This window comes from Balaenoptera acutorostrata, chromosome 7 (genome assembly GCF_949987535.1).
Source record: "Balaenoptera acutorostrata chromosome 7, mBalAcu1.1, whole genome shotgun sequence".
In the NCBI taxonomy this organism is placed as follows: domain Eukaryota; kingdom Metazoa; phylum Chordata; class Mammalia; order Artiodactyla; family Balaenopteridae; genus Balaenoptera; species Balaenoptera acutorostrata.
This window is the reverse complement of record NC_080070.1, coordinates 57,700,635-57,728,249: the sequence shown is the minus strand read 5'-3', so window position 1 is coordinate 57,728,249 and position 27,615 is coordinate 57,700,635. Positions and strand designations below refer to the sequence as shown.

Below are 27,615 nucleotides of genomic sequence, written 5' to 3'. Positions count from 1 at the left end.
GCGAGGGCTTTCTCTGGTTACGGCAAGCGGGGGCCACTCTTCATCGCGGTGCGGGGACCGCTCTTCATCGCGGTGCGCGGGCCTCTCACCATCGCAGCCCCTCCCGCTGCGGGGCACAGGCTCCAGACGCGCAGGCTCAGCAGTTGTGGCTCACGGGCCTAGTTGCTCCGCGGCATGTGGGATCTTCCCAGACCAGGGCTCGAACCCGTGTCCCCTGCATTAGCAGGCAGATTCTCAACCACTGCGCCACCAGGGAAGCCCATAACCAACTATTAGTACAATAAAAACTTGAACTGGAAGAAATGCCTTTACTACCTGTGCTCTGAACATGCTCATTTCATACATCTGCCCTTTGTACATACTTTTCTCAATACCTGCAATACCCAAACTCCCTTCAATCTACCTGGTGAGTCTTCTCCATCCCTACTGACTTCCAAACTCTTCACTTCAGTTGCATGTCTAATATAGCTTGATCTTCTTTCCTTAATAATCTAGTGTGCTTTTAGGTCTCTTTGTAAGAAAAATTAACTTCATTTAATCAAGTATTACAGTATAAAAATCTAAGATCTATTAGTAGAATCAACATGTGCTCAAGTGAAAAGAAAGTTGTTTTTAAAGACTGAATTCTTAAAAGACTACTGAATTTCATTCAATAACCATTACTGAGTATGTACTATGAAAAAAACTGGTCTTAAATTTTTATAAATTAATTATCATTTCACAGAAAATATAATCATTCCTGCTTCTTGCTCTGATTAGCTGCAACAGAGGCAGTTTCAGTACTGAAAAACAGTATTTCAATCTTCATATGGAATTAATTCTTTCAACTGAGCTCAGTATATTTTCTAATATTTTTCTCATCAATTAGATTTTGTCACTCCTTTTAAGTCTCATAACTCAAAGACTTTGGAAAACTAGGAATAAGGGAGAAAACGATCTCATGAATCTCCAAGTTCGGCTGAAAATTCTTATGCCAAAGATATGTGACCATGACCCAAATTAACATGTAAACCCAATACAGCATTAAATCATACTTTTCTTTTTTGGAGTATTATTTTTGTATATTTAACAGTGATGTTCTACTTAAGTATTACGGTGGCCTATTATTGTTTGCTTTAAGCCTTACCCTAAATTTCATAAACTTAAAAGCAGCCATTAATAGTCTACTGGTTACCACCAACTTTCACTGTGGTGATCACACATCAGTACAGTGAGACAACTTTTTCTCAGCAATGGGGAATTTTCTCTGCAGTCTTGGCTTTGACTCCCTTTGCAGTGGACCACTTGTGGGTGTCCTGGGTCTCTTGCCTCCTATCCAATTTTCTAAAGTTCCTCCACCTTTCTGAATTAAAATCCTATTTGGGACTCTTTGAGGACTATCTTCAGTTTTTACTTGAGGTTTCCCTATCTCTGGCCACCAGAGGTAACCATGTATACACTGTGTACACCAGTTTCTAGTTCTTCTATTTCTCTTCTCTGTTCATTATCAGGATCATTATCTTATGCAAGGACAATCTGTCACAGTCCCTCCAAAAATCTGTACTGACTAGCCAGGTCATTCTCCCTCTTCTTCTCTAATAAGACTTATTTGTGAATATGGAATGATTGATCCAATTTTACATTGGCAAGGGATAACTAAAAATAGTCACCCATTTCAAAATACTTGCTCTATATCTCAAATCACATACTTCTGGTCATTTTCTACTCAAGAATTAAAATACTATACTGTACTAATTACTTCTTGTGGTGCATTAACTCTTTTAGGCAACTGGCAAGTACACTAGATTAATAACTTAATAAAATGAAAAGTTATCTTCTTACTTCTCCTGTAAACACCTTTCCTCTCCCATCTGTATTGCCTGTCTTGTTTAAGCCCTTATATTCTCTCACCTGGACATTATGAAGTTGTCTCAGAAACAGCTTTCTTACCTAGTACCTCAATAGTCCCTAATTTATCATCCACACTTCCACCTGAATGATTTTTCTAAGCAAACATCTTCAGTTATCACTTTCCTACTCAAAACTCCTTTTTGGTGTCTCAGGATAAAGTCAGACCTCCCAGCATTACATATAACCCCCACCCCTGCACATGCAGTCTCATCTCTCACTGCACCTTTGCACTGGTTGAACTGAATTATTTGCAGTCCTTGAATATGCCGTGGTATTTCACAGCCCTACTTTACCATGAGCCTAGAATGCCCTTCCTATTCTGGTCTGTGTGAAGAACATCTATCAGTTTTCAATACACGGCTTATGTATCAATTATTTTATAAAGCTTTCCTTACCTCTTTCCTAGATGATCTCCTAACTAATCTGCTCCTTTGTCCCTCCCCTCCCTCACAATGTATCACAGGTATACTGTTCTCTCACACCATCTTTACACTTATTTTTCTGAGTTTTGTACATACCTGTCTCCATCTCTAAAATGTAAATTTCAAGAGCATAGAGGGCATCTTATTTCTGTATTCTAACATAAAACAGCACTAAACAAATGCTAAAGACATAATGAAGATACTATTTAAAAGCAACAAGATACTCCTAAATTTTCTCAGCATTTTTTCTGAGCTGGAGACAAGCACTTCTAAAAGCCACTGGACATCTCCACACATATGTCCTGCAAGTACCTCAGGTGCAAAATGCCCACAACAAAATTCATTATTTTCCCCTGAAAGTTACTCCTTTACCTGAATTTCCTAAGTTCACCAATGACATCATGATCTACCCTGTGACCCAAACTAAAAATTCACCTTCCTACTTCTGACCTAACTCTCCTTTAGTCTACCCTTCCTAGTTATCAGTTATCTTGATAAAAATATCTTTAACAATGCCACTTCCCTATTCAAAAAATGCATTCTCTGGCTTATTCTGTTAATAGGAGAAATTCAGACAATTTGGCAAGAACCCTCACAATCTGGCAACACCTACCTTTCCAGCCTCATCTCTCGCAAATTTCTCCCATGGACCTTAATTTTAAACTCCACAGAATGTATAAAGAAATGCAGGTAGGTGGGCAATAGCAAGCCATCTCTAATAGAAATATAGATGTTTCTAGGTGTCAGAAGCAGGAGAAGAAAACAAAATCCAGTCGTCTTGTCATGTTTAAAGGTGTTGCAGGGTAATGGTATTAATCTCTTTACGGAACTCACACACAGACATACCCATACACAGATGGAGGATAGGGCTAATGGGTGGGTATCCAGAGAGCAATGGCAAGCTCTATCTGGTATTCAAGAGACAGATACAATGAACCTGGGGAACAAGAACAATCTCTACAAATCTTTATGATTTAGGAAGCAGGTACTCAAAAAATATTTGTTGACTGAATGATGAATGTCCAGGACAGAAATGATTAATCAGCCCTCACTAAAAAGTATCCTAAAATTATACACTTCCCTTTGCTCCCATTTAAAGGACATGAGCCTTCTCATCATGTGAAAGGGATCGCCCGCATTGTCAATTAATAAACTGGTATTCTGGTTTACCTAAGTAGTGTCTTTTCCATGGATCTGAATAACCCCAAGTCAGTGCACAAAATCGATCTTGTGAATATAAACTGCTGAGAACAATCTCTCGGGCAATGGTATATTGCCCAACATAATACAAGCCTTTAGGGACTCATGGCTGCCAGCCAGTCTCTCCCAGTGTCACTTCAGCTGCTGACATTACCCACCACATCTCTGCTTCTGTGGATATGCTGAAACCCAACTCGTATCTTGCTGCTGTCAGGAAGATTCCTTAACATCCTCTGTCCCCAACCTGAGTTAGTTGTTTCTGTTTTTGTATTCTCATATTTATCCAACTGTGTTAGTTAACATATGATACTGTAATTATCTGACTGCTTCCCTTCTAGCCTCTGTACTCTTTGAAGGCTGGCATCATCTTTATTATGTGTTTTGCTCATAATAAGTGTAGATGAAGTGTGTGAATTCTTATTCCTCATCTACAATACTCCAAACTAACTCCATTATTTAAAACGTTAAAAACCACCAAATTAGTTTTCATTTATATTAATTTTATGACAGTTGTCATAAAATATTTACTTCAGGAGGTGAGAAATTATGGCAAAGCAGATATATTTACTTGTCAAACATGGGTATTGCTATTAGGAAGGCTAATTCAAACCCATTCTGTTTCCCCTGTGTCACTCAATCCAATCTGTTAGCTTCCTATCTGTACAATGGGACAACTAGCATCAATCTCATAGCATTTGTGTGAGGGTTACCTCTGTTAGAGGTAATATATTTATAGACATCTCAGTAAAAATTAGTTATAGACATGGCATTTAACGTAAGTAAATCTACAGAACCACATAATAGCAAGAAATTAACTTGCCTTATCCTCCACTGTAAGCTTCCAGGGAAATAAGAAGCTTCCTCTCAGTACAGATCATACATTTCTTCTCATGAAGTACAGAAAAGCTAGTTAGCCCACCCCAGGATAAAAGGGAAGGACTATAGGAGCAGAACTTAAATGTGACCCCTGTTTACCCTGGAGTCCTAATAAGTCCGTTAGAAACATGGAAGCTGTCTACGCTTTCCCCGCTGAGATCTCCAAAAGGATGTTGGTTAGAGGGGTTAAAAAGGCGAGCTCTCGCATTAACAAACTTGAAAACTTAAAACTTCATTTTTAAATGAAGACTCTAAGAAATAAAACCACGTTATCTTTTGAATGCTATTATAAAATATGTAGCTGTCTAAAATTCCTCTTACGTTCTTCTGGTTTCATTTCAGTTATTTTTTGTAGCCAATTTTTCCATGTTTGGCAGTCACAAGGCTCATGGGCTTCACCAAGGCACTCCCTAAAGAGGAAAACACGGAAAAGGCAATTTAAAAATATCCTTCATCAACATCAAGGTAAAACAACAGGTGGGAAGTACTGTTCCAAATGTAAAGTTGAGAACACTGAGGCACAGTGACTACTGAGAGATGAAGCATTTCAATAGAGGAACTGGAAGCATGATTCTAAAGCTCAATACCACTAGGCCAGATTTTCTTTCATCAGTACATTTATTCACACATTTAAAAAAGTTCCAAATAGATTACCTAATATTCATAATTTAGTCTCTCATGCCTTAAGAGCTGTAAAGTAGGGCTTCCCTGGTGGCGCAGTGGTTGAGAGTCTGCCTGCCAATGCGGGGGACACGGGTTCGAGCCCTGGTCTGGGAGGATCCCACATGCCGTGGAGCGACTGGGCCCGTGAGCCACAACCGCTGAGCCTGTGCGTCTGGAGCCTGTGCTCTGCAACAAGAGAGGCCGCGACGGTGAGAGGCCCGCGCACCGCGATGAAGAGTGGCCCCTGCTTGCCGCAACTGGAGAGAGCCCTCGCACGGAGGCGAGGACCCAACACAGCCAAAAAATAAATATAAATAAATAAATAAATTAAAAAAAAAAAAAAAAAAAAAAGAGCTGTAAAGTATTTTTTATCAGTTGGGTTCTGTCTCACTAATAGTTTAAATTCTTGCAATTCAATGGGTGTTCCCCTGGCCAGCAGCACTGCCATTACTCAGGAGCTTGTTAAACATGCAGAAGAGCAGGCCCCATGAGACCTACTGATTAGAATCTGCATTTTATCAAAATCACCATATGACCCTTCTGCATTTTAAAGTTTGGGAAGTACTATTTTACATCACATTCTTGTCATTACTTTTACCTCTGAATCTCCAAGTAACAGCAAGGGCAATCTAACTTACTTTCAAGTTTGATAAATTCCAATTTTCTCTCTTATTGGAATTTGGCAAATTTTGATTTAAATAATTAAAACTGTATCAATTTATCATTTGTAACTTAATTATATATTCTTTCTATAGGTATATAAAAGTCAAACATTAGGGACTTCCCTGGGGGTCCAGTGGCTAAGACTCTGCGCTCCCAATGCAGGGGGCCCAGGTCCGATCCCTGGTCAGGGAACTAGATCCCACATGCCACAGCTAAAAGATCCCTTATGCCGCAGCTACGGATCCCGCATGCTGCAACTAAGACGCAGCACAGCCAAATAAATAAATAAATAAATAAATAAATAAATAAATAAATAAAATTTAAAAAGTCAAACAAAAATGACTTAGAGCCTTTACGAATTATTTAATTCAATATGACATTATAGTCTGTAGCACAAAGCTAATCATTCTAGCTAATAACAAAACATCATTTTGAGCACAGAAAAACCCAATCTATGGGTGCCATCATCATCACATCATCATCACCAGTCTCATTTTAAACAAAGATCTTTTCTTTTTTTTAATTTTTTTTTTTCTTGGCCAAGAGGCATGTAGGATCTTAGTTCCCGGACCAGGGATGGAACCCGCGCCCCCTACGGTGGAAGCACAGCGTTTTAACCAATGGACCGCCAGGGAAGTCTCTAAACAAAGATCTTGTTTACAAAGTTTAAGTTAAGAAGACATGCCAACTGACAGGTAGAGTCTTAACTAACTATGAGGTAACATTTCACTATATTAAGAATGTATCAATTCTACTTCATACCCATTAGGATGGCTACTATTTTTGAAAAACAACAGAAAATAACAAGTGTTAGGAAGGATGTGGAAAAACTGGAACCCTTGAGCATGGCTGGTAGGAATGTAAAATGATGCAGCTGTTATGAAAAACACTTTGGTAGTTCCTCAAATAGTTTCAACAGAATTGAAAACAAGGACTCAAACTTTTACACCAGTGTTCATAACAGCATTATTCACAACAGCCAAAAAATGGCAACAACTCAACTGTTCATTGACATATGAATAGATAAACAAAATGTGGTATATACACTCAATGGAATATTAGCCATAAAAAGGAATGAACTTCTGATACATGCTATAACATGTAATGAATTTTGAAGACATTATGCTAAGTGAGATAAGCCAGACACAAAAGGACAAATATTGCATGACTCCACTTATATTAAATATCTAGAATAGGGAAATTCATAAAGACAAAGTAGAATAATGGTTACCAGCAGCTGAGGTCGGGGAGGGAGGATGGGGAGTTATTGCTTAATGGTTGTGGAGTTTTTGTTTGGGATGATAATAATGTTCTAAAATGGATAGGGGTGATGGTTGCACAACACTGTTAATGTACTTAATGCCATTGAATTGTATACCTAAAAAATCACTAAATACCTGGAAAGAATAATTTAATTTTCTTAAATTTCTGACTCATTACCAAATCTGGCATTTGGGAAATCTTTTCCATAACTGTGGTTTTATACAGCTCCTTAGTAACTTAGTGATAATTTAATAGACATTTTAAAAATATTGCGTTGATTAAAAGTAGAAGTAGACAGCATCCACAAAGTAGATCTTTCAAAGTAGATCTTTGAAAACTAACACATCAGAGAAAATAAGCCTGAACTTCTCCAAAGTACAGTACAGTGATGACAATTTTATCAGATGTAATAGGTGACTGATAATCTGGATTATGCCATGTGTAGGAAGACAGAGTATTCTGATAGAAATAATGAAGATACTGGAATGTTCTACAGATACTGGAAAACTAACTTCCTGAAGAAAGTTTTAACCAAGACACCAATGACTGGTAGCAAATACTCTGACAGACAAACTGTAATTACACAGGATAGTGGGAGAAAGCATTCTAGGTTCAGTTATTAAGGCCACAGAACTTGTTGGTGAACAAGGTATAACAGAAAGGGTTATCCTGTGGTGGGAAGGAAAATGCCTACTCCTACCTTCCCTCCCAACAATGACTATATTCAGTTCTATCCAAGCAGACATCTCTTGGGGATAGCTCTCAACTGATTCTGTCACATGTAGTTCTTAAAAAGAAGAAACTGTTATTGGCATTTCTTGAGGTTTTTGCAATCATTTTTAGAAAATATTTTTGAACTTTTGGGGGAAAGAAAGAAGCAAACTCTGAATCACATGCTTTTATTTTATAAAGATCTCTCTTGCAAAGCTTCCTTTTGCATGAAGCAGACTTTCTTTCTCTTTGTAACACTAGATAAGTAAGGGCAGCAGAATTCTACTTAAAATTTCCTTTTTTTCTTAGAATTTCTGATTATAGGCAAAGCTTTTATACTATATGAATATGAGTAGGAAGCTTTGTAAAAACAAAAATTGCAAATTAATGCTTAGAGAGGTAAAGCAATGTAAAAATCCTAGAATATACATATATCATATACCTACATATATCAATCCTATAGCTTAATGAATTTCAAAACTGAAAGGTAACAAAGTTAAGTCCTGAATTGCTATGCCAGAAAATGATGATACTATTTGCTAAGTTATCTACCACCCTTATAATAGGAGAAGGAGTAAATAATTACCAAATGTGATCTTAAATCCATGTGGTCATCCCCAGATCCCCTAAACTGGGATAAAATTCCAAGTAGGGCCTGTGATCCTGGCATATAGTTTCCAATGGATACTGAGTATAACCAGCCTGATATTTTGGGGTGTGAGAAAGAGTAAGCTGATATATTTTCTCCAAACACTAGACTAGAAAGGTACAGCTTATAGCATCATATATGTTTATTGGCATATATAGCTTTTAGAATCTAATCTACCTTGGTAGGTTTTCCCATTAGTTTCCATATTTTCAGTCAAACCAAACTTACTACTTGCAGCATACAAAGAGAGGTGGGGAAGAATACAAGAAAGTAAAAGCTAATCTACAGTGAAAACTAATAAAAGCTAGGTCACAGAAAACACAGAGTTTAAGAAGACAATGCCAATCACAGATTTTTCTTTTCCTTTCAAAACTTTATTATCCTCAGATCTTAGCAAATGTTATCATCTTCTTAATCTTCTAAACATTTTACTAATCTATGTTTTCCATTTTTGTAGCCTCTCCACCAATCCTCTTAATCAGCTTTTTTCATCCAGGGGTGCTTACACGAACCAGAGGGCTCAGAAAATGATTTTCTGAAGGATAGTACATAATTAGTACCATTCTAGATGGGGTGCTTTAGGGCACTAGAGCTTAAGTTTCTCAAGAAACTAACTTCAAAGAAGAAGCTCCTTTATTTTCTTCTTTTAATATTCTTACTTTATAATAAAGTAGATTCACATTAATCTAAGGACAATTTATATGCAAACAATTAAGCTTGTGTGTATTCAATAACTCACTTCTCATTTCTGTTGCTGGATCCTTATCTCTTCTGGTGGGATAGTGAGGTGGAATTAGGACTCAACCATCGAATAGTAAAACACGTAAAACTAAAAATTAGGAATTTGCTTTTTAAATGTTTTGAAAAATTATCTTAAGGCATGTGGATATAATCTATTATTCAGTATTTTGTTGCTATTTTACTTGCTGAACCTGATTTAGCCATGAAAGTAGTAAATGTGGTTTTCCTCTCATTAATCACTATATTCAAGCACTTAGCCAGAAGCCTCGCAAGCTTTTTCTGTAAAGGGCCAGATAGTAAATATCTTGGGTTTTGCAGGCCATGTGGTCTCTGTCACAACTACTCGATGCTGTCATAGCCTGAAAGCAGCCACAGACAATAGGTAAACAAACTGGCATGAGTGGGTGTGGCTGTGTTCTAATAAAACTTTATTTTTAAAAATTGGTGCAGACACTACTTTGCTGACACCTGACCTAGAATTCAGTGCTATATATAGGTTGGCAGTTCAAGAAATATTTTTAGCTAATGATAATGATGATGAGGTTAAGAAATAGACCTTTCACGGTAGGGATATTTCCATAACTGCCTTTTTACTATCTAGCAGTGCTACAGTTTGATTTTGGTTTCTGATAAGCATACAAGTAAAGATTAGAGTTTTATATCTGCCTCAAGTACAATATTTCCTTGCATATGTGATAAATCTGGAAATGAGCAAAAAGCATAACAAATACTATTTCTTCTTCTGATCACTTAATTAACTAAAACAAAAAGTTATTATAATTGAATAAAGTATAACGCTGATGTCAGACAAACATACAGTCAAGAGACTATACATAGTTACATGGCCTATCCGTTACTGATTTATCATCAGTTCATACTTAACTGAGTATTTATCAGGCACTAGAAATTAAATAAAACATAAGACACAAACTGGTTCCTAACTGGGACTGTGCATTAGAATCACATAAGAGCTTTTTTTTTTTTTGGAGCCCCACTCCAAAATCCACTAAATCAAAATATCTCTTGTTAGGGTCTAGAATGCAAATTTGGAAAAGCTGTCTTAATACTAAATTCTGGGCATGCCTGGTTAAGAATCACTGCTAGAGACTTCTACTTTGAGAAACGATGTTAAACTCTAAACATTTTCTAATCTATGGTGAGTAATTTGGTACTAAAGTTCAAGTGCATGGGCTCTAGCATCAAACAGAGCTGGGCTTTAATTCCATTTCTGCCAATTCCTAGCTGCATAACCCTGGGCAACTCCTCTGTGCCTAAATTTCCGTATCTGTAAAATGGGTATAATAATATCACTCCGTTCATAGCGTTGTTAGGAGAATTCAATATCTGAAAATATTTGGCAAGGTGGCTGGCACACATCAAGCACACAAGAAATGTAAACTATCACCACTCTTTATACATTTTTTAATGAATAAGAATATCAAAAATACTACAATTTAAAGGCCTAATTCAAAGTATAAAGTCTCTTTAAAAACTGTCAGAAAGGTGATTAGGCTATTCCAACTTGTCTTTTACTGACCAGCAGAAGAGGTGTCCTTTTCCACAGTCCACAGCAGGGGCTCTGAGCAAGGGGAAGCTGAGTGTATCAGACCCAGATGTGTTCGACCCTTGTTTTGTTAGTCTGACTGCTCTTTCACAGCCTGGAGTAGGACACCATTTAATGGCAGGATTATTTTCAACAAAGGCCTGTTTAAACAGCAATAACAAAACATAACAAAACATTTTAACTCTCAATTCTAAAAGAGAGTGTACCCCATATCAATTTACTTTAAAGCAAAAACAGAGTGACGTAAAAAAACAAAGCATAGTCAGTCTCAAGAAACACTTAAAATAGTATTGGGATATATAAAATAAGAAGGAAAAATGTGGCAGTTACCTTAGTAATGACATGACTTTTAAAATTTATGTTTTCTTTAATCTAAAAACCAAGTAGATGATGATAGAGTAAAAATGCAACTATTCATACAGAAAATGTGTAATTTAAAAATGTTTTCTCATACAATGTGCCACTTTTCTGATGGAAAATAATTTTTATAAATAGAATCTTGTGATTATTAGTTGCATCAGAACAGTAAAGTTCTAAATGGTACTCTAATAATACATAAAAATCAATATTATAAACATAGAATTACCATATGATCCAGCAATTCCACTTCTGCATATAAACCCCAAATAATTAAAAGCAGGAACTGGAATAGATATTTGTACACCCATGTTCATAGCAGCATTATTCACAGCAGTCAAAAGGCAGAAACAACCCAAATATCCATGGATGAATGAATGCATAAACAAAATGTGGTATATACATTATTGGACTATTATTCAACCTTAAAAAGAAAGGAAATTTTGATACATGCTACAACATGAATGAACCTTGAAGACATTATGCTAAGTGCAATAAACAAGACACATAAGGATAAATATTGTATGATTCTACTTATATAAGATGCCTAGAATAGTGAAAGACATGGAGACAGAAAGCAGAACAGTGGTTACCAGGGACTGTGGGAAGAGGGAATGGGAAGTTAGTGTTCAATGGGAACAGAGTTTCAGTTTGGGATGATGAAAAAAATTCTAGACATGGAGAGTGGTGATGGTTGCACAACAATGTAAAAGTACTTAGTTCACTTAAAACTGGTTATAATGGTAAAGTTTATGTGTATTTTGCCACAATAATAAAAAAAAAATGTAAAAAAAAAAAGTCAATATTAAGATGCCTTCTATGTTAAAGAAACAGTAGGACTTCTTTTTTAAAAGTCCATGTATTAGGGTTTAGACCATAAAAAAATCTGAACAAGACAGTTAAAATGTAACTTTTAAGTCACACAAAGAAGATTTGCATACACTTCTGAATAACTCCTGAGTGAAAATAAAGAAGATGGGGAAAAAAAGATGAAATAAACATTATAATTTGTTTTATGAAACTATTACTTGAAATTAAAAAATCCATAAATTTCCAAGTTGATAGTCTTTATTTCTAAATATTTACACTGAGGAGTAAAAATATGTCTTCTGGAAAATTTAAAATAGTTACTATTTACTTTGAACGTTATCTTGATCAATCATTTATAAAAGTTCAACATGCAAATCAATGAATTGTTTTGAGCGAGTTTTATTTTTTTGTAAACTACTATTATGGCTTTTTGCTTTTACTTCTATCATGATATAAAATAATGCTTTAGTTTAAAACTTTAATTTAGGCCACCATTCCTTTATGCAGTTTTTCTGACAAAGTCAGAGTCCATTACTTTGTTTTCAAAAATAAAACAAAAAAATTAAAATCTGTTATATAGGTTTAATAAAATTTAAATTTTGGAAATCACACAGATAATTGGCAGCATACCTTAATATCAAACTGTAGGTATCGTTTGTCCATCTCCTTAGAAACTACGCTTTCTATGATATCCACAGGAACAAGTTGGAAGCAATCATATGCAGGGCAGAAAATGTTGTGAGCTTCACCTTCTTGAATTTTCAGATTCAAAAACCTATTAAAAGTATCAATTGATAGAAAAAAGGCAAGGATATAATTTGCACATTCTAAGAATTTTTTCTTGATGCTGAATTTTCTGTTAGAGTATAATTAAAATATACCAATGAACAAACTGTGCAATATCAATTGTAATACATTAAAATTCATATAATTCACAAACACTGAACACTTATTACCTGCCCAACCATTCATTATATATATATGTATGAATATTTATATACAGATCTATGTTTTATAATTTCTTTAACTTTGTTTGCTTTATCCTCTTTAAAAATTTGAAACAATATATTTATTTAATATTAAAAATAGAAATAAGTGGTTTAGAAAGGTCATATTCAATTCTCAATATTCTACACCTTTAAATTAAAGAGAGCAATGGTACAGAATTAAACCATAGATAATTCAAGAGATTTTTTTTTTTAATTCAAGAGATTTTTGAGGTGGCATTGGAATACAGCATAACTTTTCGAAGAAAAGGTTTTCTGCTTATATTTAATTTAGACAAATATTAAAATGAGTTTCATGTCCTATTCTAGGCACACTAGTTGAGGTAGTACAGAAAAGGCATCCTGGAAAGTGGCAGGAATCTAGCCCAAGGTGAATTAAGTGGTTAAAAGCAAGATTTTTAATTAGAGAATTCCAGGTCTGCCACCAACAAGTTATATGACCTTAAGCAATTCATTTAACTGTTCTGGGCCTCAATTTCACTATATGTAAAATGGAGATAACAATATATACTTCTCAGGGTTGTTATACAGATTATATGATATAATATATGTGAAATATTTACATGGTGCCTGGCATAGAATAAAGAATTCATAAATTTTAGTGAGGGTTTTATCATTAATATTTCCCATGGAAAAAGAAGAAATAAACTTAAAAATATTTTTTTTATTTATTATTTTTGGCTGCGTTGGGTCTTTGTTGCCGCGTGTGGGTTTCCTCTAGTTGCGGTGAGCGGGGGCTACTCTTCGTTGCAGTGCACAGGCTTCTCATTGTGGTGGCTTCTCTTATTGCTGAGCATGGGCTCTAGGTGCGCGGGCTTCAGTAGTTGTGGTACACGGGCTCAGTAGTTGTGGCTCGCGGGCTCTAGAGCGCAGGCTCAGTAGTTGTGGCGCACAGGCTTAGGTGCTCTGCAGCATGTGGGATCTTCCCGGACCAGGGCTCGAACCCGCATCCCCTGCATTGGTAGGCGGATTCTTAACCACTGCGCCACCAGGGAAGCCCCGAAGAAACAAACTTTTGAAGTGTGAATTTCCCTTGCCTGAGGAGACACATCCAAAAAAATATTACTAAGACTGATGTCAAAGAGCTTACTGCCTATGCTTTCTTCTAGAAGTTTGTGGTTTCAGGTCTTACATTTAAGTCTTTAATCCATTTTGAATATATTTTTGTGCATGGTGTGAGAGAGTAGTCCAACTTGATTCTTTGTATGTGGCCGTCCAGTTTGCCCAGTACCATTTATTGAAGGGGTCATCTCTTCTCCATTGTATATTCTTGCCTCCTTTGTTGCAAATTAATTGCCCATATAAGTGTGGGTTCATTTTTGGGCTCTCTATTCTGTTCCATTGATCTGTGTCTGTTTTTGTGCCAGTACCATACTGTTTTGATAACTGCAGCTTTGTAGTAAAGTTTAAAATCAGGGAGTGTGACGACTCTAGCTTTGTTCTTCTTCCTCAAGATTGCTTTGGCTATGAAGGGTCTTTTGTATGTCCATAAAAATTTTAAAATTATTTGTTCTAGTTATGTGAAAAATGTCCTCAATAATTTTTAAAAGTGTAAAGGGATGTTGAGACTAAAAGTTTGAGAACAGCTAACTGTAGAGTTCCTTTTTTCACATAGCAGGACTCTCTTCCTTTTAGCTATGAATAGGTTCCCTGTAAAGTTAGATATAATTTATCTTAATACTTATAGTCCCCTGTCAAAGTGCACAACGTACTTAGACATAGTTACTACATAATGATGTTTTTGAATTTTATGTATTCTAAATACATCAGAGCAGGTTTAACTATCTCTGGAGAATTAAATGACAGAACTGAGAAGACCTCATTGAAGAAAGGATCATCTCTCTGTGAGCCAGGCTACTAATTTTCAGCAACATAGAATTTCTCACTAAATTTAAAAGCAGAACATAGAGTTGATGAATGTTAGTAAAAGAGAGAAATCTGGGGCAAACTTTACCTATATTTTTATCTTGTAGGTCAGCTTCACAGGTTATATCGTAAGTTCCCACTGTTTATTACCAAGCTTAGTAAGATGGTAATAACTAACATTTACTGAGTGGTTACTATATGCCAGGCCCTGTTCTAAGCATTTTCCATATATTAAGCCATTTAACAATAAACTGGCAACAATGCTATAAAGTACTCACCACTGTCACCATTTTATAGCTTAGGAAATTGAGGCACAGGGAGGTTACCACTTACCTAAATCAATGACTAATCAGTAGCAGGAAGGATATTCTAGGCTGGGTAGAAAATAGTAATTTCCCTTTCATTTAAGCCCTTGGCATAGATGCTTCAAAGCATCTGTATGGACTGATGAGATAAGGGGGTAGGGAAGAGTAAGATAAGTTAAGATGTTTTCAAAACTATCTAGGGACCTTTAAAAATTCTTCCTTGCTTCTTAGACTGAAGAGTTTTTCTATATGCCCATGAAAGGACTGCAATTAATTTTAAAATGGTTTTATTCACACACGAGTCACTCAATCTGGAACTTGTTTTACTGATGCTTGATTTGACAAGAACTACCTGGTAGGAGTGAGGAGGAGTATCCTAGGTAGGCTAATAAGATACCATGGAAAACAATAATTAGATCTTTCAAATTTAAGTCTTACCATTAAGTATGGGAGATGGTTCCTGTGATAGGAGTTTGGTGAGGAAGGTCAAGGAAGTTCAAAAAAATTCAAGTAAATCCCTTAGAGGGGCTCAATTTTCACAGAGAAATCAACGTCAATAGTAACAAACTTGGTAGAACCCAGATAATACTTCCTAATATAATACAGTTGACAATTTTAAGCTAAATAAAGTACTAAACCTGTGGAAGATTTTCTGTGCTCAGAACCAGCTCAAAGTTTGCTTTGTGTTGTGAGTTCTGACCTTTGCCAATTAATTTATCTGTATCAGCTGCACTGATTTGATCCTACCTAATTAGATTCAGAGTAGAGTCTAATCTATGTTTTAAAAAGAACAACCAGATACTCTTACTTATTCTCATTTTTTTAAAAGCAGATTATTTTTCCCCTCCAAATAAATAATGTAAATATAATATACAAATCCATTTATACAAATATAAATACAAATATAATCTTCCCTTATATCCCAATTTGGAAAACAGATAAAGAAAATGTACTCAAAATGAAACCACAGTGACAGAAAGAAGATCAGTGGTTGCCTACAGATGGGAGGTGGAGGGTGGTGGTGGAAGGATAAGAGGGAGGAGGAAAGAGAAGGGTGGGAGGGATTTCAAGGAGAAATGAGGAAACTTTTGGGGGTAATGGATATATTCATTATCTTGATTGTCATAATGGTTTCATGGGTATATATGTATGTCAAAGCTTACTGAAATATTTATTTTGAATATGTGTTTCAGTGTATGCTATGCATACCACGACAAAGTTATTAAAAAAAAAAAACAGAAAATTTCCTCAGGTTCTTGCTCTCTCATGCAACATGGTATTCCCTAGTTCCCTATACTTGGTTCCTAGTATTCTACGAAAAAGAATAGTTTGAAAACTTTTTCCTTAAATATTAGTGATATGCTTTGCTTAGGTCATCAATCATTAGATTTACGTGTCTCCAGAGATAACCTGATAACATATTGCTCATTATATTGATCTTCTTCATTCAGTTTATAAACCTCTCTCAAAAAGCACAACATTAGAGCAACATTAATGGATGGTGAGAAAGTATAAATCTTGGCAAGGTAATGGGAAGGAGAATAGAGATAAACATGAGAAGGAAAATAAAATTTCAATTTGTAATATAGACCAACCATGCTTAGCAGAGACATCTACCTTTGAATTGATTAAAAAGGAATTTTAAGCATCCATATTCTTACAGATTTCCAAGGCTATCCGCTTGTTCCAAAAAGTTCAGAGAAAGCATAAAAACAAATGCTTAAAGAATCTTGGGATATAAGAAACTGATTCTTGATATTGAGGTACAGGCTTAAAATTTACAATAGATGAGAAAACTTATTTACCTACATCTGCTTTGTTCCCTAAAGTACCTTACATTAAGCAAAATAACCTTAATTACTAAATTAAATAATTTTACTAAATTAATAGATGGGAAGATGTCAAAATAAAAACAGAATTCTTCTTTAGTAGTAAAATATAACACATTTGAGTGTAACTCTGAAACCAATATAATCCATATCATTAAATATTGAAAGCAAGCAATTTTATTGCCAAATCAGAGTGCTATCATGCAGTAAGAAATACTAAGCTGCACATATACTCACGACTCCCAACATCCTCTACAAAAGTCATGTCCACAGGGCATATCCACTGGGTCTTCAAATACAGAAATACTGCACATACAAATGTCACACTGGAAGTGAAGAAGAAAAATGATTTAAACAAAGTCATACCTTGGAGATAGAACATCTCTTTGTTCATTAGCTTATGGCAAAAATACTAGCATAGTAATTATAAACAGTGTTTCAAAGTTATAAGGGAAATTAAAGTTAGTGTGCCTACCTTTGACTAAATAACAAATACCATGTTTATCTCATTATAAATTATTGTGGGATTTAAATGTTTTAATGCAAAAGTGAAATTCTTAAATTCCAAATATATGTGTTAAATTAGTCACCAACTATTTGTTTGGAAAAGGAAATACAAGAAACAAATCATTGCAATCTATTCAAGTCAAGATCAAATTGCTCCTTGCAAAATAACCACTTCAATATCATATCCTTCACCCTATACGCACCCCAGAAAATCTACAAAAACGGAGTAACTCTGTTTTTTTCAATACAGCAACTCAGGATATTCAGAGTAGCAATTTAAGGATTTCTACCCAGGGAACCATGCTACAAAACTGTGTATCTTCTAAACAATAACTACCTTTATAATGTTATAGATGTGAATTACAGAAGTAGGATTGTTTTCCAAGAAGGCCCAGATAAAATCTGGAGTGCATTCATATTTATAACATATTTTGTGTGGCTTAATCATTCAAGAAACATAAAAATTTCCTGTAACAGTACACCAGTGGTTTGCCAATTAAAAATGCACACAATGGCAGTACTGTTTCTCAATAAAAAGCAAATATTTATTATGGAAATGTATCCAGATGACAAACTCCAGAAGTTTTATTGAAACAAATACATAATCATCAACATATGATAAATGTCTTCAGAAAAATATAAAAATATTTTCATATCTTTGGTTTCAGATGCCTATCACAAACTCAACTTTTAATATTTCAGTATGGTGTGCTCAAAATTTTAAGCAATTGGAGATTTTAAGTGAAAATATTGTAGATGGTTTTCCCAAATTCTTTTATGTTTTCTGTTTTAAAAGAGAAAAAGAAAGCCCTTTTGTTTTTCAATCTGTACTTCAGAGATCTCAAAAATAGCCTGTGATAATAAATACTTACCAAAGCATGAAATAATTGAACCCTTTAAGTAGGGTATAGGATTCAATGACAAGAATATGACTAGAGGTTCCATGAAACAATATTAAAACTAAAACTATGGGAAGTACACTGAATACTAAACCATACCAAACTGGTGTCCAAATCCCCAGGAGATAAACTTATTTCATCTGGAGAGGTGACGGAAGAGCGTGTAGTCCTTGGAGTTCTTGGAGAAGGGAGTGTGTCCCAGGCATTATACCCACTTGGTGGTGGAGTTGGCATTTGAACACCTGATCGTTGGCAGCAGTTCTCTGGGTTGGACATCCAAGCTTCAAGTAATTTCTCCCTGTCCCAATCTTTAAGAAAAATAGAATGGATATCTCTCAAATAACAGAGAAAATATGGTGATGTTTTAAGAGCTTCATAATAACAAAAGAGAATAAACTAGAGAGATATAGGTCATCTATGGAAAAAAAATTATTTGTACCAAAATAGTAATCGCAAATGAATGTTCATGTATGTTATATCCATTCATATTTTTAAACAGAATTTAAACTTTTATAAGTTATCATGGCTTACAACCATGTCAATATCTAATAATATGGTCAAAATTTTCAGTCATTTCTACTAATAATCAGAAGTGGTGGCTCACATGTCATTGGAATTTACTAAATTTTTATTGGTATAGGTTTGATTAAGCCATTTTACTCTTTCAAGAATAATATGTCACTTCACAATTGGCCTCACTGCTGTCAAGTTGTAAAATGATTACACAGCTAACTGTAAGCATGTCAAAATGCCAACAAGTCCTAAAAATCATTTGATAAACAGCTTGAAAGCAGAAGGAACTTCTGAAGAGATTACGATTATAAAGTTTTAGTGAATTTGATATAAATTACACATTAAGTGAGCCTGATTCTGGCTTAACTAAAAAAAGGTTACCTTCCTAGTGCAAACACTTTAAAAATAGTCAAGTGAAGTATGTTATTGTAAGTCCAGAGCCATAAAAACCTAACCCATTCAAAACAATAAACTGATATATCCAATGATTTTCCCAGGTGTTTTATATATATTATTTCATTTACTCCTCCCAACAAACTTTTCAATCATTATTGAGGTGAAGAAACCAAGACTCCGGGAAATAACACAACTTGCCCAGGTTCACACAGATATGAAGGATTTGAAACAAATTTCTGTGAATCCAAAGCCTGTGTTCTTTCCACTGCAGCCAATAAAGCATAGGGTCAAAAGTAATATGAGTCAATTATTTACCACGGGCCCATTCTATATCATTTTACAAATCAAATACAAATAACTGTGAAAACTTTCTATATAAGACTTTTTTCAACCATATGAAGTCAATATATTTGGTGGTTTACCAGAATAATTATGATTCAGACATGCAATGAAGATAGAGTGTGTTTCCATATGTGCAAAGGCACAGAAGTATAATGGAGAGACATGAGCAGCTCTGTAAAGTTACAGTATACTATATTGTGGTTTGGGGAGATGGAAGATAAGATTGGAAACAGGAGTCATTACAAAAGAAGAAAAATCCAACAACTGAAAAACACTGCACATGAATGCATTCTAGGAAATGTTGCTAAATGGACCTGAGTGTTTTGATAGGACATTACAGGCATACCTTGCAGATATTGCAAGTTTGGTTCTAGACCACTGCAATAAAGCAAATATTGCAATAAAGCAAGTCATACAAATTTTTTGGTTTCCCAGTGCATATAAAGGTTATGTTTACACTACATTGTTTTTCTAGCTATAATGCTATTACACACTTAACAGACTACAGTACCTTAATTAAAATACTTTATTGCTAAAAAACACTAACCATCATCTGACAACGTAGGGTTGCCACAAATGTTCAAATTGTAAAAAATGCAATATCTGCAAAGCACAATAAAGCAAAGTGCAATAAACTGAGGTATACTTGTACTTACTTTAAAAGTTAAAACTTTCTTAGAACAGTATGATTATTTTTCAAATCTCCACTATAATACTTTTTAATAAATGGAAAAAAAGAACTACTATAATTTATATACACACATATTAAATTAAATTCTAGTCTTATCTACTACAAATATTTTCCAGCACAATTTCTGCTTGGATTCTATCACATCATTCATTTAGCAAACATTTATTGAATGTCTTTTACGTGCCATACACTATGTCAGGCTGTAGGGATATAATAGGAGGAAAAACCAGGCATAATTCCTGCTTTCATGGAACTTAGAGTCTAGTAAGGAGAAAGACATTAAGTAAAATCAACACATTAAAAAAAAAAATCATCACTGTCAGAAGCACCATTAAGAAGAGGTAGAGACTCCCATTCAGGGAGCTCATGGCTTGGAGTGGACATCCGAAGGATGAGTGGGAGCTAACTGGGTAAAAGGAAGAGGGAAAGACATTCTAGACAGATGGTACATAGCACGTTAAAAGGCCTTATGGCAGGAGAGAAGGTACCATCCTTGTGAAATTAAAAAAGTCAATGTAGCTGGAGCATGGAGACCAGAGGGGAAGCACTGTGTGAGTGAGGCTGAAAACAGGCAGGGACTAGGCCATGTAGAACTGTTTAATAATACTCCTATCATCAGTTTAGAAGTGACAGGAAGCCAGTGAAAACTGGGCTTAGGGTTAGGAAGAACAGGTTGTCACAGTTAGATCTGAAAAGATCATTCTGGCTACAGTATGGAATAAAAAAGAAATTGGATAGGGTGAGAGTGGAGGGAAAGGTAGACTAGAAAGGAGGCTACTGGGAAGTACCAGTGAGAGATTATGGTAGCCAAGGCCATGGTTGGCTGCAGTGGAGATGATGAGAAAGGAAGAAGTTAAGATCTGGGACGTGAGACTGAAAATTTGGTAACAATGGGATATAGGGTCTGAGGGAGAGGAAATGTCAAAGTTGTTGTCCCGGGTCTTCCACGTTGGTTGGTTGGTGCTGCCATCCATGTAAATAGGGAATACCAGAGACTCAGGTACGGGTTTAAAAGCATGATTTTAATTTTAGACATGATGAGATTAAGGGGCTTTTGAGATATCCTAAAGGTGCTTTCAAATCGGCAGTTATATATAAGTGTATAGAGCTCAGAAGTCTAGTCTTAGAGGGAGAAATCTGTATCTATGGAAGCCGTGGGAGAAGATGTCATTTCCTAGGAAGAGAGTAGAGTGAGAGGAGGTGTGGACTACTGATGTTTAATTACCTATAGAAGTGATGAGTCTCCAAAGAAGATTTAAAAAATACTTCAGTATACATTTACTCTAAGGACAAGCAAACTAGCCTTGGTCTCATATTTTAAAAAACAGGTAAGTAAATTTTACTTATTTTCTCATTAGGTAGCTTTGAACTGTATAAGTTACTTTTATTACTGAGGAAATGCTCAGAAAATGACCTTTGTATTCTTTTTTTTTTTTTTTTTTTTAAATTTTTTTATTTATTCATTTATTTATTCATTCATTTATGGCTGTGTTGGGTCTTCGTTTCTGTGCGAGGGCTTTCTCTAGTTGTGGCAAGTGGGGGCCACTCTTCATCACGGTGCGCGGGCCTCTCACTGTAGCGGCCTCTCTTGTTGCGGAGCACAGGCTCCAGACGCGCAGGCTCAGTAATTGTGGCTCACGGGCGTAGTTGCTCCGCGGCATGTGGGATCTTCCCAGACCAGGGCTCGAACCCGTGTCCCCTGCATTGGCAGGCAGACTCTCAACCACTGCGCCACCAGGGAAGCCCGACCTTTGTATTCTTAACAGAGTCATCCTTAAAATTCAATTACTACTTAGTAAATACTGCCAAACATTTCTGTCTTCTGTCTTCAACCTCATTACTTTGGGACTAAATTTGACAGTAGATAACATAATACTTAAATCTATTTTCCTGTGGAAAGCTGAATGAATGTTACCAAGGATACAATCTATAAATCTAACAAATAGTTCAGTTTAATAGCTCTGAAACAGAGCCCATCCGGATTTGGACAGCAATTAGTATAACTGTAGCTCTGTGCACTGTCTTTTTTATTCACTAACATCGTTTATCTCTGAAAATCTTATTTGATTATCAAAATGTCACTGATATTACCTAAACAATATAGAAGAGATGTCCATCTGAAAACCTGCATTAGCCTCTATTATATGCCTTAATAGGAGACTGAAATATAGAACTCTTAAGTTATCAAAAAAGTTATCACAGAATAGACAAATGTCAAGTAATAAAATTCAATTAGTTATCACGTTATTAGAATTGACCCTACTATATAAAAGAAGTAACTTAGGGAAATATCAATGGAATGAAAATGGAGGTGATCACTTAAAAATACTTGATGACACAATGTGTAAACACCAGAGAAGAAAATCTTTGTTTTAATTACAATAAAATTACTGGTTAAGTTAGCCTTAGATTCTATATAATATTGTAAGTTAGAATTATGATATATTATATAATTTTGCTGAATGTAGATACCTGTGGCAGAAAAGGCCATAAGTACTACACAACAGTTCTACAGAGTAGAACTGTTGCTTGCAGTTAAGTGTGAGCATGTGACTGAATTCTGGTCAGTGGAGGCGCAGGAGTGATTTATGCCACTTCCAGGACTGGCTCAAAAACCTTCCCACACCTATTTCTCCACACTTTTTCCTTTCTGATTGGTTGTCTGGAATGGAGATAATCCAGGCAACCTCCGAAGCTACTTTGTTAATATGGCAGAGTCTCAGTCAGTCAGAGCAACTGTGTGGAGCAGAGCCCGTGTCCCATTCCTAACACTTTAGACTATTATGATTAATAAATGTTCACTGTGTTTGACTCGATACTTTCACTTCAGCAGCCAGCCTACCCTAACTAATACAACTGTCACGTTACAGCTCCTCACAGATGAATAGCTTTCACTTTTATGCCAGCTCTACATTATGTTTAAATGCACTCACTTTACTTGAAAGCTCAAGCAAAGGACGGGGTGCTGTGAACCTCACACAAAAGAAACACAATTTAAGGTATTTGGTATTTCTTTACAAGTTTTTATGACTGTTAAGTATTATTACTAAGAGGAAAATATTTTATCTTTAAATTCTAAGATTTTAAAAACTCTTCTGAATTTCTCAATGTCGTTTTTGAACCAGGTCTAAATTTTTTCCCCAAAGGATTTACTTCAAAATTTTAAAAGATGGCAGTGGAGAAAAATAGTTTTATAATAAAAAGATGGATTTAAAAATATATAAATAACATTTCAGATATATTATCTATTCATTTTGTAACTATGTTCTGAGGGCTTAAGGGATGCCAGATATTGTGGAAACAAAAAACAATAAAAAGCTGTCCTCTAAGAGCTCCCAGGTTAATGTAGAAGAAAAGCAAATAAAGAGATTATTACAATATTGTATTCTAAGTGTACGACACATACATGCACAAGATATAATGGGAAGAGACAGGAAGGCTCTCAGTGAATACTTGGGAACACATAAGCAGAAAAGGTTTCCTGGAAGAGTGATTAATAAGGACAAGCAGGAGTGGGTAAATAAATGGGAAGATTAACATCCCAGGTAAAGAAGGCTGGGTCATGAAGGTCTACTAAAGAGCTGGGATATTTTAAGTCTGTGGAGAGCCAGTGAAGGGTTTTTCAGCAGGGGAGTTACATGCTCAAAATTTTAAAATGCAACATAAAAAATGAATAAGGATGAAGAGGAATGGCAACAGCGGAGACTACAATTTAGATGAAAAATAATGACAACCTGAATTTAAGTCAGTGGCAGTGAGAATGGAAAGAGCTAGGGAGGATGGGGAGAGGATGAGAGATATTTAGGAAGAGAAATGATGAGACTGTGGCCAAATGGAATAGAGATGGAGAAGGAAAGCATGACTTCCCAGTTTCTAGTTAGGGTGATTAATGTGGCAGTCCATTTATCAAGACAGTGGGAGAAATGATGAGTTCAGGTGTGGACATCCTTAGGTTGAGGAGAAAATGTTAAAAAGGCATTTAGAAATAAAGCCTTGAATACTTTATTAAGGTCAGGTGGTAGATATATTCTTTATTATTTAGGTGGTTTTTGAAACCCTTGGTTTCATTAGATAAATGTGCACAGCAATGTTTCTCAGAAAACGGTCTACTTCGTAAGGCTTGTTTACAACACACGGTTTTTGGTTTTTTTTTTAAATTAATTAATTAATTTTTTAAAATGATATTCTTGTCTGCTTACATTCTTTTTTTTTAATTTATGTATGTATGTATGTATGTATGTATGGCTGTGTTGGGTCTTCGTTTCTGTGCGAGGGCTTTCTCTAGTTGCGGCAAGTGGGGGCCACTCTTCATCGCGGTGCGCGGGCCTCTCACTATCACGGCCTCTCGTTGCGAGCACAGGCTCCAGACGCGCAGGCTCAGTAATTGTGGCTCACGGGCCGAGTTGCTCCGCAGCATGTGGGATCTTCCCAGACCAGGGCTCGAACCCGCGTCCCCTGCATTGGCAGGCAGATTCTCAACCACTGCGCCACCAGGGAAGCCCTAGAACACACGTTTTTATGCTGCATCCCTCACCTAAAGACTTAGACTCTCTGGAAGTCGTCCTAGGAATCTCTGGTTAGTTTCCCAGGCTATCCTTATTTATACTAAAATATAGAGCCACTGGTATATAAAGTGGAAAAGAGTGTCAAGTACAGAACTCTGGGAAATATCAGTATTGAAGTTAGTGATTCTGGATGGTTATATACCAAATTATTCACAGAGGTGATCAAAGGATGATGAAATATGCAGTTTTAAATTTTCTTCTGATCAAAACGTTATAGAAAAATTTTTGGAAGTTGACATTCTATTTTAGTATAGATGGTAAAGATTTATAGTTAAAACAGACCGGTATGCCTCAAAATTACTGGATGAGAACAGCCATTTACCTTTCTATTTTTAAAAATAATTTCTAAATCAGAAAAAACCTCTTTGAAATAAGCCAAAATGTCAAATATCAAGTGTGCAATGAGAGGGTCCAACTCAGCATGTAACAACTCCCAGAATGGTTATGCTAAGTAGCACAGAGAACTTAAAATAAGCTGAGCACTTTTCCTAAGTAAATTTGGTAATGTCCTCAAAAAAAATAAAAACAAACAAACAAAAAACCTTAAAAGGAACAGCATATTCCTGCCTTGCCTCTCTAAATTTCTCTTTGTGCATTTCATGGGGAGAAACAGCTTTTACATAAAATAAATACAACTGACAATACTAATAACACAATTGTTAGTTAACTTTAATTGACTTTAGTAAAAATTAATGTCAAAACCAGGACTAGGACTATGGATTCCAACTCTTAACCCTGCTCGAATCAGATACATTTCTAAAATTAGACAATCTATAAGTTGATTTAGTAGCTCAATTTTCAAAAGAAATTTCCTGTTTCTCTCTACGATTCACAGCCAGTTTATACTTCAAAATACAAAATGTTATGAGGATGCTGAGTACCGCAGTAACTACTGCACAAAAATGAACTTAGGCTTGTTTAGCAAACTATTTTGTTTTATATTAAAACATTAAAATAGCCACCTTTTAACTCTGAAAAGTTTCAAAAGGCACTCGTGTTATCAGAAGCACATTTCTTTCATTACCATGAGCTCGAAGTAAAGCTTCAGCAGTAAATAGTGGAGCCTGGAGCATGTCTGCTGTTTCCACAATAAGCATATCTTTCAATCTACGAAGATCCTGAGGTCTTAATCCTTCATATGGCTTTAAAAAGAAGAAAAAAAAAAGTTAAATTGGCTATGATACTATTAGGAAGTTCTAAATGCCTATAAATAAATATATATGATTATCATTTATTTAACCTTCCAGTTCCACTTTGGCAATGAAGTTAAAAAGGCTCTGTATGTTCCACTATCATGGACTTCAAACTATTCTCTCACGAGTCTTTTTTAAGCTGGAAAGTGGATGCCTAGTCTCATGTACCTTATCATTCTAAAACAAAAGAATCATACTAAAATGACAAAACCACCTTACTTCATAGTTTTAAAAATCTGAATAGGGAAGAGACTGTTTCCAGGCTTGTATATAACAGCCCTAATAAAGGCTTTGCACCTAGTAAAAAAAAAAAAAAAAAAAAAAAAAAAATCTGAATAATACAAAAAAGAAATAGAAATAAAAATCTATAATCCCACCACTGAGCAATAGTCATGATTAAAGTTCTCAAGTATTTTTATCCAGTCTTTTCTTTTTGCAAATCAATTGTGTGTGAATATATCAATATATGTCTTCACTTAGACTCACTTTTAATCACTGAACCACCAACATTTACACTTATTGAGATACAATCTGGATTGCTAGTGGGATTACATGATACCTATTAATTAATTTGGAGAGAAGTGATTATGACATACTATTCAACTTCTTATAAATGTATTCTGTTTATTCAAGTGTTAATGCTTCTTAGTTTTCTTCATAAAGGTACTGTATCATTTCAGGTTTTTAAAATTCTTTTGTTATCCTTTATACTTTTTTTTCTTTGCTTTTAACAGAAAACATACAAGGAATAAAATCACAAATGTCTCACTATTCAGAAATTTATAAAAGCTAAAATAACCTGTGACATGCTTTCCCCATTACATTTCCCTAATTTTCCCCATCCTTGCTTATGGCAATCACTATCATGAATTTGATTTGTAGCTATCATAATATTATGGCATAACATTAAATATATTGCTAAGTAATTTGCTTTTATTTTTATTCAATATTGTGTTTTTATTATTAATATTGATACACATATCTATTTCAATCCTTTAAACAGATGTAACCAGCTTACTGCAGTAAGCATAGAACTAAAGACCATAACTTAAAAAGCAGTAGAAATTCTCAAATACTTATCAGAATAACAACCATTGAGGATGTCCTTTGGTAACATCTATCACACATTCCAGAGAGTTCTGGGCAGTCAGTAAGCCCTATCCCTTATAGCTGATTTATAGATACTTTAAAATTAGATATTATCTTTATTTCTTGCTTTGTTTTTTTGATTATCATGGAAACCATTTCATCAATTCTTACTTAACCCCATATGGTGGGAACTCTATTCACCAGGGATAATTTCTCTCAGTTGATATAAGTTTCCTGATCCTAAGATGTCTTCTGGCAGGGAAGCATATATAAGCAATGAGTGTATTAATGACAGGAAAGACTGACAGACTTGACTGCAAAAGAAACTGCCAAGATTTAAACATAAAAAGTGTGTTGCTTTTAATATATAAGGAATTTGTGACAATCAGTAAATTTAAAATGTCAAAAGTTATAAAAACATAAACATCCTTAAGTATACAAACTCTTTACCTAACAAACTGGCCAAGGTTTGGAAAAAAAAAAAAAAAAAACACCCCTCAATATTGGTAAGGTTGCAGTGAGATGGCCCTCTGATGTACTGTGGGTAAAAACAGAAATTGGATTATCATTTAATGACTAAGCATCACGTATCATGAGCCTTTAA

At 35.3% G+C, this 27,615-nt stretch overlaps 1 protein-coding gene across 9 annotated transcripts in view; it reads right to left on the bottom strand.

The window, feature by feature from the left end:
* ANKIB1 (ankyrin repeat and IBR domain containing 1) overlaps positions 1–27,615 on the bottom strand; it is a 238,061-nt gene that overhangs the window by 25,543 nt on the left and 184,903 nt on the right. For all 9 annotated transcript variants that reach the window (XM_057549575.1, XM_057549574.1, XM_028162265.2 and 6 more), the window contains 6 exons: positions 25,754–25,871; positions 18,322–18,530; positions 17,054–17,142; positions 12,440–12,584; positions 10,616–10,782; positions 4,710–4,798 (listed from right to left, as the gene is read on the bottom strand). In XM_057549575.1, coding sequence (XP_057405558.1) covers positions 4,710–4,798; positions 10,616–10,782; positions 12,440–12,584; positions 17,054–17,142; positions 18,322–18,530; positions 25,754–25,871 — 817 coding nt within the window. The remainder of the gene's footprint in view (positions 1–4,709; positions 4,799–10,615; positions 10,783–12,439; positions 12,585–17,053; positions 17,143–18,321; positions 18,531–25,753; positions 25,872–27,615) is intronic.